This window comes from Phaenicophaeus curvirostris, chromosome 13 (assembly GCF_032191515.1).
Source record: "Phaenicophaeus curvirostris isolate KB17595 chromosome 13, BPBGC_Pcur_1.0, whole genome shotgun sequence".
In the NCBI taxonomy this organism is placed as follows: Eukaryota; Metazoa; Chordata; class Aves; order Cuculiformes; family Cuculidae; genus Phaenicophaeus; species Phaenicophaeus curvirostris.
In genome coordinates, this window is record NC_091404.1 from 14,876,821 (window position 1) to 14,898,742 (window position 21,922).

Sequence of the window (21,922 nt, forward strand, 5' to 3'; positions counted from 1 at the left end):
GTTTTTCTTCCTGAATCAATCCTGCTGGGTTGAATTTTTAATTATTGAGCTCGAAGTTCTTGGCCACCACTAGGGAAAAATCAGTCCTGTCTTGGTAGCTGCATCCCTCGGAGCGGCTGAACTGGAGGGGACCCTGATTCTCCACCGTGCACAGTTCAGAGCTGCCACTTCTGCAGCATCGACACTGCGCCTTGCTTCACCCCTCACCCTTGGCAAATCTGTTTGCTGAAGCTACTGTGAGTAAAAACTCATGTGACTGGTGTTTAGGTTTGTGTATGTATTCCCCATAGTAAGAGAGACTGCTTAGCCTTTATTGTAAATCCGAAGGATAAAAATTATTTGGGTTTATTTTTTCCTTCTTCATTAGCTATACATTAATTTAATACAAAGGAGCACAATTAATGCAGTTGCTTAAGGAAATTTGACCTTTGAGATCTGGAGCTTGTGATTTATAGGGCAAAATCATTAGCTGATGCATTTGTGGCTCTGTTTACACCAGATATCTATGTTGCCACTGGTCTACTTCACTTACAACGCTGTGTAATTTTATAAATAAATTGAGTTCAGCAATTTTAGATGTTTATGGTACTAATTTAAAAAATTCCAGTTTGTATCCCACAAGTTTGATCTAGAATATGCATGAGTTAGACTATCCTGAGATCACGGGCAGAGAGAACATTTTATCTAAATTGAAAGGTAGCCCAACATCCTGTCTCCCTGTCCATCAGCGCAGAAAAATCACTCATATTAATTTTTTCTACAAAGTTGCCTTTCTTCTCTTTCAACTCTAGGAATACCTCTCAAAGTATTTTGATTTTGTCATCCCAAATCGCTTAGTTCCCTGATTTTTAAGGCTATGTGGCAATATAATCTGGCTTCCTCTATGAGCCAAAGCAAAGATTTCCAAGCTGTGCTCTCTACATCTGTCTTACTAACACGTGCTGTGAATTCCAGTGAAGTTACAGCTTCAGAATAGTGAAGTATTATTTTTGTCTTCCTCTACCATCCAACCTGAAAGAAAACGCTTCAATAATTTCCCTCTAAGGTCTGAAAAGATGGGGGATCGAGGCTCTGCTGTTCTGTTGATTTGCCTTGCACACTGTGTTGACGTGCACCAGAGCACCCCTGGGTTTATAAGCACCTTTTCTTCTGCAATAAACATAGTTAATCTATCAGTGCAATCTGCCTTTAATGATTTAGTATTAATAGAGGTTTGAACATTTTGCAGCAGTTCTCTGCAAGAGGTAGGCTTTTATATACACATGTATGTAATATATACACACATGTATATACACACATATATAAATATGCATATATACTCTTTTTATAGTATTGTTGGCCCAGGATGGAGTGTTTCTTGCTTTTCTACTCAGGCTAGCGCCGTGTTCCTGCTGCTGCCATACCGCGGTCGTGCTTCGATGATGGCATCTTCATTCCCATTCAGTACGTGCGCTCTTTTGCTGGGAAGGATTTGGCAGTCAGCGCGCTGCACTCAGCAGCTGCCATCTGGTACTTCCCACGGTTATTTTCAGTTCCTTCTCTGAAGGCAGTAATGATAGTGGTGACGGGAGGAGAAGGTGTGCGGGATGTACCCATTGCAGCAGTTTCTGACTCTCCAAATCCTAGTGCATCTCTTCAGAGAGTGCTCCAAAGGACGGGAGGACAAACATGGGCTGGGTGTGACGTTTTCTGGTAATTTACTGACCCTGCGGGAATCTGCTGTTTGTCTTCGTTTGAGCACCATTTCTAAAGCTCTGTCTAGTCTAGGAATAACTTCTTTGCACAGACAAGTTTTCTCATCTTTTCCTGATGGGCAGCAGAGATGCTCTGTGAGCTCTGTTCAGAGATCAATGCAGAGAAAAATACTCAAGCGTTTGTGCCTACCCCGTGAGGAGTCTGGGTTTTTATTTAATAAGCCACAGGAACTGTTGTACATTTTTTCACCATGCCTGTTCCTGGAGACAGACTTTTTCTTCTGCATGTCTCGTGTTTGCTGGTGCCACTTTCTGCCTTCTCATGCAGGATGGCCCTGGTCCAGTTCCTCCTCTGATGGTCAGATAAGCCTTGTGGGTGGCTGGGAGCAGCGTGCCTGGCTTAGCTACTCCACCCCATTTTAGTCATTCATTAGCAATGTTAAAAATAGTCCCGGACTCCAGTGACAAACAAGAGAAATTCTTCTGCTATTAAAAAACCCCTAAAGGTTAAAAAACAAGGGCAGGAATGCTATGTCACCTAGGAAAATGATATAGCTAGTGACCCTCACCCTGAATCTGATACCACTCCATCCCTTCAAAGAAGGGAACTCAAGCTGCTGTTGCTTTAATTTTTATTCAGGTGGGCCAATTTGCCTCATCACAGGTGGGAAAGGAACACCTTGTGTACCCAGGTGGTATGTAGCCTCCTCATCTCTTGTGTTTTCCGCATCTCTTTCTCCTCCTGTCAAACGCTAGATACAACACAGGGCTATATAAATATTATCAGGTGGTATTTCATACTGAAATACAGCAGTATTTCATCTCCTGCTCGCTACCTTTCCACCTGAGACAGGGATAAAGTAACAGCTCTCTCCCATGCAATGTGATTAAGATAATTTTCTACACTCAGCATTATAAATCGATCAATTGGCTCCTAAAACTGGGTATTTACCCGAGAGAAGTGTCACTCCAGGTAAATCCTTCTGACAAATGGAAAAACAAATTGAGCGGATGGAAGGAAATTTATATACTGAACATCCAAAGGACACATCTCTGACAACTGAGCACAGGCTGAAATAATCCTTTTCGGGCTGCCTGTCTCACGCTGTGTCCCTGTGCCTGGATGGCTGTGAGCGACTCCATCAGCAGCGAAGAAGCACCCATGCAGACGTGGGCTGCTTCTGCTGCTCCTTATTTGTAGGTTCAGAGGTGACACAAGTCTTGCAGATACCACTGAATGATGTAGACAAGAGACAATTATTTGTTTAGGTTTTGTGGAGATTAACCATTTCTTGGTCTTTTAAGGATCGGCTGCCATCAAAGACTTGACAGTCTGTTTGTCTCAAAGTTTTGTGGACTCCATCCAGCCACTGACCCCAAAGAGCACCCCCCACACCTGTCTGGGTCTAGTTGTGGCTCTGGAAACCAGAACCTCTGGATATGCGGAGGCTGTAGAGCAGTACAGACTGATTCAGAAAAGCTGGGCTCTCAGGAGGGCAGGGAGGAAAGATGCTGCTTCTTAGGAACTACCCAAAATGTCATCAAGTCTTATGTGTGTGCCGGATAAATGATATTTAACAAAAGTCAGCATGTGCAGCTCACTAATGTGAGGAACATCGTGTGCAATCTGGGTACTGGACTCAAATCACTCCAGAGAAAAACACTAATTAAAAGTGATGGGCAATTAGGAAAGTCCTCCAGCTGGGCTTCTTGATGCACAAAGGAGTTGGATTTTTAAAGGTACAATAAGTAGATTTTAAAGAATATCTCCTGGCTTTAGTCAAGCTGTCACAGAATAAAGACATTGGAGATGTGATGCTATCATCCTTCCATCTACCACGCATTGTTTGTTGGTGCTGGATTTATGCCATGTTTTCAGAAAAGATTAATGTCAAAATACTCTTCTTTTCCCTGCCTGAGTTTGCACCAGAGACTGTTGATCATGAGTGTGCAAAGAGCAGCCAGGAATTATTTTGCTTGCAAATCATAAAGTAACTTTGCTAGAACAACAGCATCAAGACTGCACCGTGCTGCAGATCTACAGCACCCGAGGTCTGTGTAGCATGAAGGTGAGTGATTTACTCTGAATAAAAGACCTGGGGCAGGAGGGGAAGGGTCTTTTTTTCTACTCTGCTCCGTGCAGGATCTAAGCACCCTCTCCATGATCTCCGTATTTGCTGACAGACCGTGAAATGATTGCCCATCACTTGCCCTGGGCAACTTGAACTGTTTTTCTGGGTTTGTCTAAATATATAAGACCAGAATCATGGTTGCACCATTTATCCTGTTTCTTGAAAAAAAACCAAAAAAAATATTGATGATTCAGTTTATTAGATGGATTTGAGGTGTAAAATCTCTATGTGTTATCTATAAGATAGCATACTGGACAAAGCTGGTCAGCGTGAGACTAACAACTTCCTGCAGGTGCAGGGCTGGAGGATAAGCCAGGTCTGAGGGGGAGGTTTCTGGGTCTGTCATTCAAAACATGCTGTTACAGACCTCTTGCCTCACAGGAACACCCTCAGGATAGCGTTATACTGGGGAAGATCAGGAGGCAAAGCCACGCTGGAGCTCACAGCCATGGGCAGAGTGCAAGTTGAGGGATGCACCATGTATCGTCATCATGCAAGGCAGCACCCTCCCAGCACAGGCACAAGCAGTGACCCCGTCCCTGCAAAGAAATCTGCCCACAGATTGTGTAGTGACATCCCCAAAAGCATCTTTTTAAAAAAATTATTACTTTCCTTGCTTACACAGGAAAGCAGCCTGGAAATGCTGGTGAGAAATGGCAGTTTGGGACGTAGCCCTGGCATCGTCCCACAGCAGCTGCCAGACTGGTCTTATTTATTCTAGGCATATTTCCCAGGCTGGCAGGCTCTAGGGCACAAAACCACGGTGTAATAATGACTAAGGAAAATTACTGCCCATCTCTATGCAGAAACGCTAAGAAAGTGAGGGGGTTTCAGGGAAATAGAATCTTCTTTACTGGTTCTTCCTTGCCTGGGAAAAATGTGGCTTTGCAAACTGGGGAGTGCAAGGAACCAAGAGCCGGGTTTATTCTTCTATGCGTATCCACCCCTGTTGTCTCTCACATACATAGCTGCAGCAGGCAGAGAAATTTGCTTTAATGCAGACTGAAAACCCAAGGATCTTCTGGCTTTTATGCTAAGAAGACAGCTGCACGCTTCCCCGCATGCAGCGCTGCATCAGGAGCGCAAGCAGCAGCTGCCCTGCCTGTGCCACACAGTGTTTGTGTCAATAAGAGCAGAAATGTTGTGCATCTCTGCAGGCACAACCAAAGGGAAAAATTAGTGCATCTAGTCAATCTGACTCAGTTTGAGCAGTTCTGGGATTGTGTTCTGAATTTTTTTTATCAATCTTGAAAGGAGGGAGAGAAATCTGTAATTAAATCAATGCATATGGAAACAAGCATCTGCCACAGAGGCAGTTTAACTTCTTTGTGTTTAATATGTATTGCTGTTGGCACGTTATTTGTGACATATTCTTTGTATATAAGGGCGTTATTAAATTGGGTTTGTGCTTGATTTAAGTAATTAAATGAGTCAAGTTATTTGAAGGATTTTTTTTAAGCTGTTATATTGGCTCTTGAGGTGCATTCTTGAAACTGCCTCTCAGCTGACAGCTACCTTTATCATTTACGATTATTCAGAAGTAGGTTTGGGTAAATCATGCAGCTGATAAACTGTCAGTGTTCAGGTTTTCACTGACCAAATGTGAAACTAAAAGCCCTTCTTGTAAAGCTGCATTTGGATTTGGTTTGGGTTTTTAGGTACTTCTTTAAGAGCCCTTCTGAAACCTCAGTATCTTCAATCTAATTCTTTGGTGGATTTAAACTCAAGTAGCTCTATTTCAGCCGTCTGGCACACGGTAAAAATGCTGAGGGCCTGAAGTTTTTATAGCATGAAAGAAGATATTGTTATTTTCCATGCAGGAAATTAGTCTGGTCTTGCATTTCCTGAATGCTCAGCGCTCCCATTTACTCCCTGGATAAGACAAACACGATCCATTATTCTTTGTTTCTTTTCAGACCCTGGTTCAGAGCTTAGACCTCCCTAAATCTCTCTTAATATATATATATTTATAGCTGTTGTCTTTGAAAAAAAACCATCACAGTGGTGATTTTGCTGTCTGTGATCATTCATTCTGCAGGGACGTTCCACCGTGTACAGGGCTTGTGCATTGGACTTGAATGCTTGCTGCCATGTGGGTGGCAAGGTCAGAGGATGAGCATCTCTTCTTCCTGAGGTGTACACTCATTTCTTCTTGAACTGGGAAATCCAGCTGTGTCAATATGGCTCAATCAGGAAGGATGCTTGGTTCTGGCATCATTACATGTATATTTTTGGCTGCAGAGGGTTTTCACCATGTGTGTAGAGTCCTCTGAGTCTTTGCAAATTACAGGATATTATATCCTGCTTTGTGTTGCTTCTAGTGCTGCAGCTGAAGAGGCAAATGAGAGCAGATCAAACAGCAAGGGTCACCTTTGGCTGCTTTTGTGTATTATAGCACTTTGTGATTAGTGCTATTAGTGCTACTTTACATGCCTGAGGACATGTAATGTGTTTGCACCTATGCAATTAAGTTTGTCACTTGTTTGTGGGTGGATTCATCAGGCTGCTGGTGATTGCAATAGATAAGTGGTGCAGCTCCTGCATGACAAATGCCATGTCACAATGCTAGTCTAGTAATTTCAGGAGGCTCCATCAGGACAAGGCTCATCTGCTGTGTAGATGCCCAGAATGAAATGATGCTCCCTGATCCCAAAGACTTAACATTTGTCACACTCTGCTTCTGCTGCAGTCTTTGAGCATTACGTTTGCTGTATAGACATCCACTGTCTAATGTTAATCCAGACATGGCCCTTCCATGTGATTCTTAAGGCTCTGTGGACCTCAGTTTTCAACCTCCTGGGAGATGCCCATCATCCTTGCCATGCAGGGATGGAAACTTGCTTCACATTTTCCCCCTTTGAGTTCAGGCATGTGAGGGACGGTGGTATGAGAGCTCTGGGTTTCTACCGCAAGTGTTTTAAGTACTTGCAGGATTTTCTGAAGACTGATGCTCGTTCTTAGAGACCTGAATAATGTGCTTCTGCCCTCTAGGACAAGCTTAGTGGTTTTTCTGGCAACAGCAGATCAGGAGGTATTTTCTACCATGAAACTATTCTGACCCTTTTTTTTCAGCAGCAGCCAGTGCTCAGAAAATGAGCCTGATAAACATTAGAAGATGATTGTGTAACTGCCTGGTTTTGTGGTTCTTTATCATTTTGCAGGGGTGGGCACTGTGGTGTGAACCTACTTTCAGTTCAATTGATGTTCTCACCTTGCAAAACTTAAGAAAAGAACCGAGTCCCCTTTTCAAAGATCCTGATGACCACCCTAGAGAAGTCACACTCTGCTATCATTTCATGTACCACAGGAAGGAATTTAGGGGAATTCTAATTTCTGCACCAAATCAAGGCTGTCACTTAGAAACTGCCTCTACTTTGTGTGGCACTGCCAGACGTCTTCACAATCCAGGAGGCTGGTTAGTAGAGAGGGGGTGGGAGGTAGGGCTGGGACTCGATGCTGCACTATGTAATTATCAGCTGTAGTGATTCAGCTCGGTTCCATGAAAATAATGGTGAATTCACTGGTCAGAAGCCAGGAAAAGCAGCGATGCTCCACAGCAATTTCATTGCAGAGTGGGAACCAAACAGGGATGCGGGAGGGATAGGGTCTTGTGATGGGTTGACCTTGGCTGGCTCCCAGATGGAGATCTAGATCTCTCCACCTGGCAGAAGGAAAGATGAAAACCTGGGAAGGATGAAAACAGCAGACACACTCAGTGTGCTTCCTGGGGGGTTTCGCCATCACTGCTTGAGCATGGTGGGACAGGAGCTATCACAGAGCTCCCACATCACAAACCAGTCCTGTGAGAGGGACCAGGGCGGGCGTGGGACTCCTAGCACTGCAGCCTCTCTGCAGGAGCTGTCTGGGTGCCTGCCTGGCCTCTGTGGTAAAAGTGAGATGAGCTGAGTCTCTCAGCCCTCTGCAAACAGGCTGCAGGATCCGAGAAGCACCGTGCATCTGCCAGTAAGTGTGACTTGTACCTAGAAACTGCAGTGGATTTGCTGTCAGCTTCAGCGGGATGCAGGACCTGGGGCTGCAGCATCTTCTGCTTGCTTGTTCCTTGAAGGATGGGAGATGCCCTACTCATGCATTGGGCTTGTGGTTTAACTGGGCTGGAGCTGCTTCTTGGAAAGGCCTTTTCTCTGGGCTGAAAAGGGTGGAGGGGAGTGCTGAAGATGGCATGTCCAATGTCATACCACCACCTGGCACTATGCACGGCCACTTCTATGAACCTCATTACTGATTTTCGAGTGTGCAGCTGGAAAAGATGCATAGCACAGGCAGCTCAGCAAAGTGTTTGGAGACCTGCGTGTCCCTGAGCAGTCACTAAGAAAAGTTCAAAGTGGGTCTTCCTGGTGACAAGTGTGTCCGGCTCTGGTGAGTGGGCAGGAAAGCTTGAGCCTTTTGCCACTGATACCTGTGTTGAAAAGGAAATATCTCCCTTGGGAAAATAAAGTGTGGAACAGCTTATCTACACAGTGACCATGGTTTTAGCTTTCTCACTCTTTAGAAAGAGAAATATTTGTGATCATGCTGCTGCCACCATTTTCCTCTACAGAAGCCCCCCGAGCTGCCGGGACCACTGGTGTGGAGGTGGGAGCCTGGGTGTGAGGCTGTGGAACTCCCATCATGGTGCGCTGGCCCACCAGCCACCTCTGGCCACGGAGGTCCTATATGCATGGTACATCCCAGGGCTCCACTTCAGGGGAAAACCAGAGAGACAAATTAATTCCTGGTGTGTTTAAACACTCCCACTTATTACATACAGCTGCCTCTGCAATGCTTAGGCATGAACTTAGACAGGTGTGAGATGAGGCTGGGGTACCAGTGATTTCCTTGTCCTTATGGCTGGATGTCTCCTCAGTTTCTGTAGCCAAACCTCCTTCATAATCATAGAATCACAGAATCACCAGGTTGGAAGAGACCCACCGGATCATCGAGTCCAACTATTCCTATCAACCACTAAACCATGTCCCTCAGCACCTCGTCCACCCGTCCCTTAAACACCTTCAGGGAAGGTGACTCGACCACCTCCCTGGGCAGAGGGATCTGCCTCAGTAGCCAGGATTTATCCAGGGAGGTGCCATCCTGCATTGGCAGGTCCCCATAGCACCTGGGGCATTCTCCTATTTCCCCTTCTATGTGTGTTTTTTCATTTTAATTTTACTAGTGAGGTGGCATGGAGCTGATCTTGCTGCTTCTCAGGTTTCTGCACACAGGTGGAAGTTCCTACAAAAGGAACTACTGCTTGGCTGCAGGGCTTCTCCTTGGCCCCGCATCCCATCGCAGAGACCCTTCATTTTTAGCAACAACTTTCCAGGTAAGTGAGCAGCAGGGATGGACAGGGCAGGGTGGGGGAGACAGAGGAGTCAGTAGATGGCAGAGTTGTTTAGCGTCTGCTCTCTGCCATGTCTCTTGCAGGCTCACAACGATTTTATGGTGGATTTGTTAGTAAGGTGATGCCCCAAAGCTCAAGCCATTGCAGCCTGGCCCAGCAGCAAGCTGAGCCTGGGGCTGCTGCAAACCAACTGTTGGAGCAGATGTTCCTGCTGTGGGGAGCTGGCACTGAGCAGGGAGAGGGCTCCTTGCAACACCCACGTGCCTGGCTCAGCATCATGGTTTATGCCGAGACAAAGGACTGTGGGTTGTTGTTGCATTATCTATTAAAGGCTGTGCTGCTCTGCCTCTGCATCACTTTGCAAGCGATTCAATATCCGTTTTGCTGCCTCCAGTTGTGTGCGCATCATCTTGGTCAGGATTTCCACCTCAGCACAGACCCTTCCTACCCCAGGAGCTGCCTTCTCCATGGAGATGGTTTCTCCTGGACAGGGGCTGAGGATTTTCTCCCCAAAGCCCTCAGGTCAGGGCAGTATTCCCTGTCTGCCCCTTACCCTTTCGGTGGCTCACCCTTGCTGCCTGAGCTCCTGCCAGCAGCATCACTTTCTTGTGCTCACCTTGGGGCTGTGCATGACCCAAAGCGAGAGCCCAGTGATCCTGGGGGATGAGCACAGCATCCCAGGCACTTCAGAGGTCAACAGAGAGAAAGGAGAGAAATGACAGTCAAGACTGAAAGGGGATGCAGTGAAGAGCTGTGGAAGTGATTCTAGTACTGGTGAAGAAAGCCCTCTTGATGAGAGTGTTGTGGAGGTCGCTGTGTGTAAGGTTTTGAAAGAGATGAGTAATTTGCATTAATATTGTCTTGGCAGGGGGAGCGTCGTTTACTGCAGGAGTGAAAGGCAGAAGATTAAATTAGTGGTTGCCAAATCAGCGCTGGAAGATTGCCCATCTCTCGGTAATTTCCAATCAGGGTACAGATAATTTGCTGCGAGACATGTCAGTGCCATGCAGCCCCGAGGGGTAACCAGGGCCAGCCTGGGGCTCAGGCAGCACGAGGGCTCCCTACAGACCTCTGGCTATGGAAGGAAAGGTTGTGCAGGGTAGCAGCTGATCCCGGTTGCATCTCACCCGTTACAGGACCCCCCAAAATCCTTGGGGTCCTATCCAGCCCAGGGCTGCACGTGGCATCCCCTCCTGAACATTGGCCCAGAGCAGTGAAAAACTCCGTAGGGGCTCTACGCAAACCTTGACCTACAGGCGTTTCCCACCCACGTCGCTGGGGAGCCTCGTGGCATGGTGGGAGCTGGTGTTTGGGTGGCCCTGCTGTGACAAGGCAAGGGCTTGGAGCCTGCAGTGTAGGGAGGAACGGTGGCATCCGCCTTCTCCTCCTTTTGTTTTGTTCGTGAGGATGCAGAAGATGCAGTCCTGACTGAATCTCGTCCTGACAGGGCAGGTGGGGGAGGAAGGAGCGATGCAAACGTGATGTTGGGACCCTCCCCACCCACCTCCTCGTGCCGTGCTGGGGGAGGCAGCCTCGCAGCCTCCCGCGCCTTCTGCTTTTCCCTGCTTCTGCCCTCTCCCTTTGCAACATGAAAGGGCAGAGCCTCACTGGGCTGTTTCGCTGCAGCTTTGATGGTTGCAGGCCCCCGCACCCTGTGCCGCTTTCAGCATCCAGCCAAGTGCGGGGGAACACACGGGATGCTCCCGCTCCCACCTGCTGTGACTCAAGCAGCAGGGGCTTGTTTGCCTGAGCAGGGGCTGCGATGCTCCCCGTGCCAGGATCTATTTTTAGGAGGCCGGGAGAAGTAGGTACGGCTGCCCCAGCAAGAAGTTTCTAGTGCGATTTGCGGTTTCACAGCTTCAGAAAGGCTTAGCATCAGCACGGCTTAGCATCAGCACTTTAGAGTCTGGGTGCTCTCTGTGCCTCAGCACAGCAAGGCTGGCATCGCCCCCAAGATGTGGTGCAAGAGCCCTTCCTTCATCATCTGTGGCACCGCTGGGGCTTGTTGGTCTGCCTTTCCCTGCTCGCCACCCACCTCCATCGCCTTTGGAAAGGCTGGCTCGGGACGCATCCATGGGTGGTACAGCACGGCAGTTCAGAGGGACAGCAGCAGTTCAGTGTCATCCCCTGCAGCTGCCTCCCGTTGCTTTTTGCTGCTCTGGAGGGTGGTGGAGAAGGGGCAGGCGTCCCTTTGCATCTCTGAGGAAAACGCAGTTGAGATGGTGCTCTATACCCTGCTCTGATCTCCCTGCTGGGCAGCAGGAGCCTGAGGCATCTGCTGGAGATTGAAACTTCTGCTGATGCCTGCATGGCTGGACTCGATGATCTGGTGGGTCTCTTCCAACCTGGTTATTCTATTATTCTATGGATGTCTCAATGGCTGATGGCCATGGCAAGCAATGGGACTGAATCCTGCTGTTACCATAGTGGCTACAACAACCATCTTCTGTTCTTTTCTTCCACAGAGAGATGTGGCCATCACAAATATTGGCAACTTATTCTATGCCTGAGGCTGCTTCTTGCTGCTCTGGACTTCAAGAGCTTTCTCTCATTCATATCAACGTAAAAATGAACGGAAACTGCAACGCAACTTTTCCTTCTCCGGATGCTGGTGATGTTTTCTGTGGTGTTCTGGCTGTGTCTCTTGTCTCTTCCTCTCTGGTGATGGGGTTGTCCCGGAGATACAAAAGCTCAGAGGATGCATGAGAGGGAAAAATCAAAAGAAGTGAAAAAGCAAATGGTGGAAAAGCTTGAATTTCCTTTCTGCCCCTGGCCCTGTGCTGAAGGGACTTAATATAGCTTTCTCTCATAGGTTCCCTTCTGCATCCCTCCCATAGCATCACAGGTAAACTCTTTGTGACTCAGAATAATATCTTCTTTTTATTGTATTTACTGTATCATTCTTAGTACTGCACAGCACCCAGCTTTTGTTAATTGTAAAGAGCATGTGGGGTAAGCAGCACATTTTAAAGAGCTAGTCATGAAACCACAGCAGGCACCCAAAAATATTCACTCTCTTCTCATCAGCTTTCACCTTGCTGCCTTCAGAAATTCTCCCAGCCTTTGACAGATCACCCGGGCAGGCAACCGGATATTTTCTCAGTAAACAAAACTCTGAACACTGAGTACAAATGGAGACAATTTGCTGATCAGCGGAAATACCACAACTAGGTCAATAGGAATGCAAGTGATGGATCACATTTTCCCATTGTCTTACCCGAGGGTTATCTGGCTGAAGGAACAGTGCCAGGTTGGGTTCACAAATACATGGTCATAGTTGGGTTTAGAAGATTTAGAGGTGTTAAAGAAAACCCTGTTGGTTTCCCGTTGGTGGGTTCGTCACCAGGTGAAGATGTGGCTTCACCTTCCCTAGGGTTATCCCATACAGGCAGACTCTCCTCTCTGGTGCTGTGTCCTCCCTTCCTTGCCCATCATTCCCCTTTCCCCAGGGTTGTGTCCACCCTCTGCTTTGCCCCCTTCCATGTTCCTTCAGCTGCTAAGTGGTCAAAGATGTGCAGCCATGGTCCTGGCAGGGGATAATGTGTGTTGAGGATTTCGAGTCTTTCTCCCAACCACGTGAAGCCATGAGTGGGCAACAGGCTATGTCCCTGTGGGTCACCACCACTGCACACCCTGTGGCAACTCTGTCCATCTTCTTGGCTCTGAACAGCAAGGGTGAGGTGGCCTGATGGGGCTCTGCCTTCCCCAGAGCTCAACTGGTGTCTCTTGGTGCTACTACTATCAATTCCTGGCTTGAGCTGGAGAACCCACAGAACCTGGTGGTGTTGGGGTGGAGGAAACAGCTCCCGAGGGCTTTCTCCTTGTCAGCCAGGGCAGTAAGGGTCCAGATTACTGTGGAGCAATGGTTTCCTGAAAAGGAGCTGCCAGCCTGCCCTCCCCACTGATGAACCTCTGCCAGGATTCCTGCTGTCATATTTTCCACACGGTTTCTCCCGTTACGGTGCCGGTGACTAGTGACTCTCAGTTTCCTGGTTTGCAGCACACGTTGGCCAGCCCTATGGTGATGTTTTATGTTGGGTACCCAAAACTGGAGCCTTTCCCCATTCTCCTCATCGAATTGGGCAGCCCCGCCGAGGCTGCCGCCAGCTCCAGCTTCCCCGGCAAGGTACGTGTGACGGGGCTGGTGATGCACTTGGGGTTTCCGGCATTACCTGCAGGTTCTTCTCATTTCAGCGAAATGGTGACGAGTGGCTATTTCAGAAATGGCTTTGAAAAGGTTTCATCTGCCGGGGACAGCCAGGGCTCGGGAATAGTTGTGCAAAACCTCACTTGCTGCTCTCTGCAATGCTCATCGTTGCAGTTTCATGTTGCCTCTCAGTCCCGACACTCAGGATTCGGGGAAAGTGTGAAGTGACGACTTCTCATGTTGTTTTGTTTCTCAGGTAGAGGCTACCCCCAACGTGACTGTTACATTCAGAGGAAACTCTGAAAAGCCCTGAAAAATGATGGTGAGCACCATGGGGTTGAGGCATGAGGTGAGGATATCGGGGAGCAGGTGCCGTGCCCTGCCGCGGCCTCATGGCCTTCAACTATATAGAATCATAGAATCATAGAATAACCAGGTTGGAAGAGACCCACCGGATCATCGAGTCCAACCATTCCTATCAAACACTAAACCATGTCCCTCAGCACCTCGTCCACCCGTGCCTTAAACACCTCCAGGGAAGGTGAATCAACCCCCTCCCTGGGCAGCCTCTGCCAGTGCCCAATGATCCTTTCTGTGAAAAATTTTTTCCTAATGTTAAGCCTGAACCTCCCCTGGCAGAGCTTGAGGCCATTCCCTCTGTCCTGTCCCCTGTCCCTTGGGAGAAGAGGCCAGCTCCCTCCTCTCCACAACCTCCTTTCAGGTAGTTGTAGAGAGCAATGAGGTCTCCCCTCAGCCTCCTCTTCTCCAGGCTAAACACCCCCAGCTCTCTCAGCCGTTCCTTATTAGGCCTGTTCTCCAGCCCCTTCCCCAGCTTTGTTGCTCTTCTCTGGACTCGCTCCAGAGCCTCAACATCCTTCTTGTGGTGAGGGGCCCAGAACTGACCCCAGGATTCGAGGAGCAGTCTCACCAGTGCCGAGTACAGAGGGAGAAGAACCTCCCTGGACCTGCTGGTCACGCCGTTTCTGATACAAGCCAAGAGATGTCCCTCACAAAATGACTTTTTTGCCTGTGACAAGCTCACCATGGCAGGGATGCTGTGTAGGAACTCAGCGTGAAACCTGTTGAGGAGGCCAGGACTGGCCTTTCTACAGATAATGCAAATTTTAAGATGAAAAGGAATAAAAGCAGTGGCTTGGCTGTGCCCCTAGGCTGAACGTGGGCTTGGTCCGTGTCCAAATCCCTGCTGATGCCAGGGAACTCCCTTTTGCCAGTCAACTCGGCACATCCCCAGCACCATTTGGGTCACACCGCTCCTGCCAGGAGGATGCTCCTGTGGGGGCTGGGAAGCCCCAGTGACATGAAGAACCTTTGGATGGCAAGGGTGTGGGCTGCCATCAGGGCACAGGCACCCAGGGGCAGAGATCCCAGGGACCATTCGCTCCTCTAGAAGGCAGAAGTGACACTGAGGGGTTGGTCTTGGAGCTGACTGCTCTGTCCCACATCTCCTCTTGTCACAGAAGGGTTATGTGGCTCCAAGGTAGCAGCAAAGCCTCAGCCCTGGGCTGTCTGTCCTCTGCCCGGCTGCTGAATTGCTGCCCACGAAGGCCCTGGTGCCATCCCACACTTGTGACTTGGATGCTATATTTAGGAACAGTGCGACCTGCCGAGGTCAGACACTTAACTTGGTTGCAGAGATGTTCATGTTTTGTTATCAGCTTTTGCATTTGCAGCTCACAGCGCCCTAACCACACAGGACAGGATGCAAGAGTGGGTAGAGAGCAAAAGCGAATGCTGGACTCCATCCTGCAGTGCTCTGAGCAGGGTGCTGCTCAGCACCCTGCTGCTTCTAGCAGGATCCAGCCTTTTATTTGCTTCGTGCACATCTGATAAGAGCATTACCTTTGGCATGCTACTTTCAAAACAACTTTACTTGATGATTGCCTTCAAAACAGCTCTTCAGCCCTCCTCACAGTACATCGTCACAGTCCTTCTCCTCTGCACCCCAGCAGAAACCCAGATTTATTCTCTTTACATGGAGAAAAGGAGGTCTGTTACAAGCAGTGAGGACTCCTCTACTTTTACCCTAAATTATTTTATTGGCAATGCATAACTGCCCATGTATCAGATGCATGAAGAGCTTAGGGGCAGCCCCAGCCTCCCTGCTTGAGAGACATGGGGGCATGGAGGGGACGTGGGCTGCCAAAGTTACTCAAAGGTGACTCTGGTAGGTCAGCAGCTGGCAGGAGCACCCAGAATCCCCAACAACCCTCTTCGTACCCAGATATGTAGAGGTAGGTATCGTGGGCAAGTGGGCTCAAGGTCTGAGATGGCTTGTGCCCTTGGGTACCCAGTGAGAGTCTCACCAGGGTACCAAGAAAACCGTTTAAAACTTGTCTCTCAAAAATGGCGGCCAAGCACCAAGACCCAAAGTCCTTCTGTCTGTCAAGGACAATGAAATCTGTGCTCACACTGGGGTTGCAGAGCCCGTAGAGATGGTCCTTTCTCCAGGACCTAGGCAGAGACTTCACCAATAGGGAGCACAAGGTAAGGTCAGAAAACAGCACAACTTGCCTACCTCAGCCAAGTGCCTCCACTGCCAAATCATCCTTCTCATGAAGGAAACAGAGGACAAAAAGCATTTCTTCCCCTTTTGAGAGGCAACTGACTTTCAGAGTGCTTCCTAGCCCTTAGTAGCCCACAGTGCTGTTCAACATCTCTGTCCGTATAGTCATGATCTTCATTTCTTTGAAGACAGCTCACCATTAAACTTTAATCCACAGCAGGGAAAAAAACACTGGGGCGTAGTTTGGAGGGTTTTGTGGGCAAATATGAATATATGGAATAAGAACCTCTCTCTGCTTCTGGTAGAACGGTAGGAAAAAGCATGGAAGTGCACTAGAGAAGAAAGTCTAAGCAATCTTTTTTTTTTGTTGTGGGAGACGGTAGTGAACAAACCTACCCACTATGAAGAGTTTTTTCCAGGAAGTGTAGGTTGCTGCAACCTGTATCCCTTGAGCAGCGGGTGCTCAGGCAATAGTTCTCATGCTACTTGCAAGCAGCGCATTTGACGGAGACCCAGCAACGTGCACAGAGGATGGACGAACCCTATAGCCCTGCAACACCCCGACCCATCAGTAGCACCTCTCCCAGCACCATGAAAATGCTCATAGGCTTCCTCGCTGTATTTATTTTAGCACAGACAATTGGGACCGTACTCTTCTGTTTGTATCTTCACATGAAGATGGATAAGGTAAGTGGAGAAATAAGGTTATCTCCGCCAGATTGGTATTGAGATTTGCCTCCAGCCGTGGTGAGATGTGCTCACCAAATGGATGAATGGATGAACATGGTAGAAGATGGTGCTGGCCACTGGATGGATGCAAGAGTGGTATTTATTACACCTATGTTCTCATTTCTGTTTTAATTTGCCACTAAGATGTACGCTGAGGAAGAGATCTGTTCCCTTCACTAACAAAACGAGAATGGATCAATCAAGAAGGGTTGTTAATAGCAACCCTGGCAGCTGGTGGTCAGTCTGGGGAGTAGAGAGTGTAGCTTAAACACACAAGTGGCTATTTTAGGCTTGGTGGTGGTTTTTCTGTTGCTATAGCACTTCGCCGCACTGTGACACTAATCGTGAGGGTGGAGAGTCCAGAAATTAGAATCTTTTTAGTGTTTGCATGTATGAACTTTACCAGCCTCTCACTTTAGATGCTGCCTTTCTGTTCAGGGAAGAAAAGAGTGAATCTTAGTATTTGTCTTTTTTTCTGAAGAGACAAAGTGCCAGTGATCCTGTGCTGTACTTGGAGTGATATTTGCCAAAAAATTAAAGATTGAAAAGCTTGTTTTGGGGTTGTTGTGACTGCAGCCACATTGCACAAGGCTTGAAATCACTGATCTAAAGTTACTTTCCTGCAAAGCAGAAAAGACCACAAGCTAAAGAAGTAAAACATGTCTCAACCCCAGAATACGTTATCCTTACCAGATACAGTGATAAGATCATCACTACTGATTTTTAAGCATGTTGTCTCAACTTAAATCGAAATTTAATTGACTTCTGACTTTAAAGCGTGGAGAGCAAACCTGAGCTAGATGGGCTTAAAAGTCAGAAGGAGGGAAGGGGACTCTGCTTCATGGAGGTTGCAGCCTGGGGAGAAGGGGGGAGCAGAAAGTTCCTGGCAGAGCAAAACACAACTGCATGGGACGGTGGCAGAGGCTCAGGGGCAGCTAAAACGCAGTCACTGGTGACAGAAGAATTTCAGCTGCCTCTAGAGCTCACAGCAGGGCTTCAGCCCTGACCCTCCACATCAGTGCTCTGCTAGGCTATGTCCTCACGTCCATCTGCACTACCCTTTACTGTTTAGCCAAATGTTAGGTTTTTACAAAAAAAAAACAGGTGTGATTTTCTTTAAAAAAAAAAGTATTTTTATCTATGTATATTTACACTTATTGTTTTTTATGGTTTTCTGACTTTTTTTAATCTGAAGCTTTTGGCAGAATTCAGACCTGACCCACAAGTCATTTTGGTCTCTTGGCAGCTCTATTACTCAATAAGCTGGCCAAAAAAATGAAAAGCCATCCTGCACGGGCACAGCAGCTCGGGTCTGAGTGAGCACATCAGCTCTTTGGCTACCGGGGCAGCAACAGTGAGCCCTGAGCCACTTGCTGAGACTTCTGTCTTGCTGCCTGTAAATGCAGGCAGGTGGATATTTGCCTTTTGGAAAAGGCAGAGCGGGAAATCTCAATTCATCGTCAAGATGATAGAAAATGGGGAGGGATCCTGAGCAGTCCTCCTCTCATCCAGCGTTGCCAGCCAGGGTCAGCCCATGGATGCGATTCCTGCTGGCTGCTGGGAGCGCTTGGTACCTGCAGCTCATCCCGATGCTGAACAAGCAACATTGGGCTCTGCAGGCTGCAATTCATTACTGGCAGGAAAAGAGCGTGGCTCTGCTGCCAGTCATCCCAGGTTTCCAACTAACATTCCAGTCACTCTCTTTTCTCTACCCCACCGGCAGATGGAAGAAGTGCTAAGCTTCAATGAAGATTACGTCTTCCTGAAGAAAGTACAGAAGTGTCAGACAGCAGAAGGTCAGAAGTCAACGTTATTGGACTGTGAAAAGATTTTAAAGGGCTTCCAGGACATCCAGTGCAAGGTACACTGCTGTTAGGTGGATAAAAACCCTGCTGAAGGTGGAGGGGGGCTCTCAGGTGCACACACAGCTTCAGCCCAGGGGTTGTTTAAAACCATGGATGTCTTTTACCTTGGGGCTGCACAGCACATGCCTTTTTTTTTTACACTATATTCTTTTTACACTGTCTTTTTACATTATATTGATATCATTGAAAAAGAAGTCATCCAGCTTGGGCCAGGCGGCATGGTTCCTGGCAGCCAGAGAGGAGGAGGAGGATGCTGTGCAAGCGTCACCCCGCGGGCTCTGGGATGGCACCTCCAGCTGGATGTGTTTGTGTGCAAAAGAGCCAATCTACTCTGCAATGTCCTGCTGGCGTGTCTGAGAGCTGCCCAGCCAGGGATGAGGTGCTCACAGCCTGCTCAGCCCTTGAATTCCCTGTTTAGGAGGGGCTGTGCTGGTTAGGGCAGGTAGGAGAGGGATATTTCGTCCTTGTCATCAGTGCCCAATGATCCAAATGCCTCAGCTAAACCTTCGGCTTTGCATCAATATGCAATGACACCCGAAAATTGTGTCTGAGACAGACTCTGCTCAGCAGTCCTGAAAATCTCTTCTTGCCGGGGCAGGGACTTGCCTGGCTTGCTGGGCAGCATCTACAGCAAGGCAAGAGAAGGGTTTCTCCTGGGTTTGTTTTGATGGTTTTTCCAAATAATCATTTTAATTGAGTAAAACTGAACATAAACTCTACAGAACTCCTCCTGCAAACAGCCTGTTAGCTGTATACGATGCTGGGAAGGTACCTGGGAGGGCTCTGGGGTGTCAGGTACCCTCTGCTGAGAGCTGACAGGGCTGTAGGGGCAAACCAGTGCCAAACCAAGCTGTGACTTTACACAGAAGCTTTCAAACCCATTGATTTGTACATCGTAACGATATTTTTTGCTGTCTTTTCAGGATGAGGGAGCCAGAAAGGGGCAGCCCAAGTTCGAAATGCAGAAAGGTGAGTTTCCTGGTGTTACCAGTGCACCTTCAGATTTGCTGGGGACAGGAGGAGTAGCTTGGTCTGGGAAGGGGTTTCCTTCACCCTACAACAGCCCCCTGCAAGGCACAGGGTCAGGGAATGAGCTCAGGGTCTGGAGCATCCCCATGGCTGTAGGAGTGTGCACAGTGTGGGGCTGGCAAGGGGGGGACACGAAGCATGGCAGTTTCAGGTGGCCCTGGGTGCTACACTGCTTGAAGTAAATTAAAATGAATCCAAAATTAAATACGTGGCCTTTTCACATTGCAGGCCACAAGCACCATGAGCCTCTCCATCTGATGCACAAGAATGAAACACCAGCGGAAGGTAAGAAGAGGGCACATCCAGGTCTGTCGCCACGGTGGGCAAGGGTACAGTCTCCTCCATGGGCTTAATCCCTCAGAGGCTACACCCTGAAAGCCACTGAGCATCTTTGTTGAGCAGAGGCCAGACCCTGCCTCGCTCAGAGCTGTGGGGGGGACTATGGAGGCTGTGTCTCCAAGCTGGATTTGGCCCATGAAGAAATACCAAGGGTGTGAGATGCTGCGGTCCCTGCGGAGGGGCTGTGCTGCCCAGGGCAGGACAGAGGGTGCCGAGGCGTGGGTAACACCGACCTTTCCAAATTGCAGCAGAGAAGAGGCAGCCGATTGCAGCCCACCTGGCAGGTCTGGATCGCAACAAGACAGTCTCAGGTAAGCCATACACGCTCGACACTGCTAGAGGGCCAGCAGGACGCAGCCGTGCGCGCCCCCCGGCTGGACCCTGAAATCCTGCCCCACGGCTCTGTAAGGGAAGGGACCGGGATAATACAACTCCAGCACAAAATTGAGTCCTCAAAGCACAGCAAACCTGCCAGCCGTCACGTCACCACAGGCACCTGTGCCTCACAGGATCTGGACATCCCATGCCAGCTCTCCTCATTAGCCTTCCTAGGAATTCACCACAATGGCTTAATCTTTATGGTGTTTTTTATGAGGGGAAAACTATTTCTCTTTATATTTAAGGAAACCAGCCTCTCGCTTTCCTTTTGCACTCAAAACACGATGCTTTTGCTCTCCTGGCCATGCCTTGCTGGGATGGCTTCTGCAGGAAGGCTGTGCTGGCATGTTGTGTCTGCTGACACAATAATCATCTCAACAGCAGCGTTACTGCTAGCAATGCGGGGTGACAGCCTTACAGTCACAACGTAGATGGGTGCAAACTGTTTTCAAGATGTCATACTTATTCACAGCCATGGCTCTGTTAGGCCTGAGGAACGTACGTGACCTATTCTATTTGCATTTGTGCATCCCGTGATTGCTCTCATGGTTGCGTCCCCCAGTGTAGCTCGAGCTAAGGGACATCCTGCAAGAGCAAGGAAGAACCTGCAAGGTTGGTCTCTCAAGGATTTCATAATCTGAGAACGTTTGATTTAATTCTGGAGCCACTGCCAGTAATCGGCAACTGCTCTTTCCATCTCTGACGCAGCATTTCACCCAGAGCTCAGTCTACCTATGGAAAGCTTAGTGTTAGATAAGATCAAAGAAGTGAGAAGATCACTGCATTTTAAAACTCCCTGCTTAAGCATTTGTTGAGTTTATAAAGCAGGTTGAAATTGCCCAGAGAGGAGCAGCTGCCTGGAGCTTGGCTCTGCACCCCAGCAGTGGGGAACAGAGGAAATGTTCCCGTGGGATGCGTGGACCTGATGACCCTGTTCCCCTGGGCTGAGGATGTTGTCTTGGGTGGGCAGGATCCACCCCCGAATCCCACATCAGACAGAGGCTGCAATGCCCAAAATCAGGCTGACAAACTGGACGCGTCCTCCTCGCAGCTCACCTGCCGTGCTTTCCCCTACAGTGCTAGAGTGGAAGACAACAATGTACGGCCCCATGAACAACAGCTGGATATCCTACCATGAGGGGAAACTGAAGGTGAAGGAAGCAGGGCTCTACTACATCTACTCCCAAGTCAGCTTCTGCACCAAGGCAGCAAATTCGGCACCCTTCACCCTCTATATTTATTTGTATCTCCCCATGGAAGAGGACCGACTCTTGCTGAAGGGACTAGACACACACAGCACGTCCACGTCTCACTGTGACCTCCAGTCCATCCGGGAGGGAGGTGTCTTCAAGCTCCGGGAGGGTGACATGGTCTTTGTTAACGTGACAGACTCTACACGAGTGAACTACAACCCCGGCAGCACCTACTTCGGCATCTTCAAGCTGTAGTGAGGAGGGGGCCACCCCAAGCTGGGGATCCAGCCCACCTTTGTTGAGCAAAGTGGCTTTCCCTGTTTCCCCTATTTATGTTCCTCTGCCTCTTCGGTTTTCTTGTTTCTTAATTTGTATATTTTGTTATTTATTGATGAGGGCCAAAGGGTCCTGAGAACACAAATGGAACTAAGTTTGAAGCTGTTGTCTGTTTCAGTTTGGTTTTTTTTCTTTGGTTGCCAATGGTTTGGCATGTGCTGCTCTTGTGTGTCTGGATCCACCTTGCCCTGCGCTGCCAGGGTTCTTGTCCCCATTAT

At 48.5% G+C, this 21,922-nt stretch overlaps 1 protein-coding gene across 3 annotated transcripts; it reads left to right on the plus strand.

Moving 5' to 3' along the window:
- The first annotated feature begins 12,956 nt into the window (after positions 1 to 12,956).
- On the plus strand, positions 12,957 to 21,922 carry CD40LG (CD40 ligand). 3 transcript variants are annotated; one of them, XM_069867680.1, is made up of 8 exons: positions 12,957 to 13,290; positions 13,568 to 13,660; positions 15,781 to 16,522; positions 18,288 to 18,425; positions 19,353 to 19,398; positions 19,687 to 19,743; positions 20,046 to 20,108; positions 21,253 to 21,922. In XM_069867680.1, the coding sequence occupies exons 3-8, from the start codon at positions 16,367 to 16,369 to the stop codon at positions 21,621 to 21,623; spliced, it is 831 nt and encodes a 276-aa protein (XP_069723781.1). In that variant the 5' UTR covers positions 12,957 to 13,290; positions 13,568 to 13,660; positions 15,781 to 16,366; the 3' UTR covers positions 21,624 to 21,922. The 3 variants fall into 3 exon arrangements, with proteins under 3 accessions (XP_069723781.1, XP_069723782.1, XP_069723780.1); XM_069867681.1 differs by lacking the exon at positions 15,781 to 16,522 and having other exon boundaries at positions 12,957 to 13,660; XM_069867679.1 differs by lacking the exons at positions 12,957 to 13,290; positions 13,568 to 13,660 and having other exon boundaries at positions 15,479 to 16,522.

Bases quoted from the DNA above. Each gene is read 5' to 3' on its own strand.
- CD40LG (XM_069867680.1), top strand. From the start codon at position 16,367: ATGGACGAACCCTATAGCCCTGCAACACCCCGACCCATCAGTAGCACC. The intron at 18,426-19,352 runs GTACACTGCTGT...CTGTCTTTTCAG, and splicing joins TCCAGGACATCCAGTGCAAG to GATGAGGGAGCCAGAAAGGG. The intron at 19,744-20,045 runs GTAAGAAGAGGG...TCCAAATTGCAG, and splicing joins GAATGAAACACCAGCGGAAG to CAGAGAAGAGGCAGCCGATT.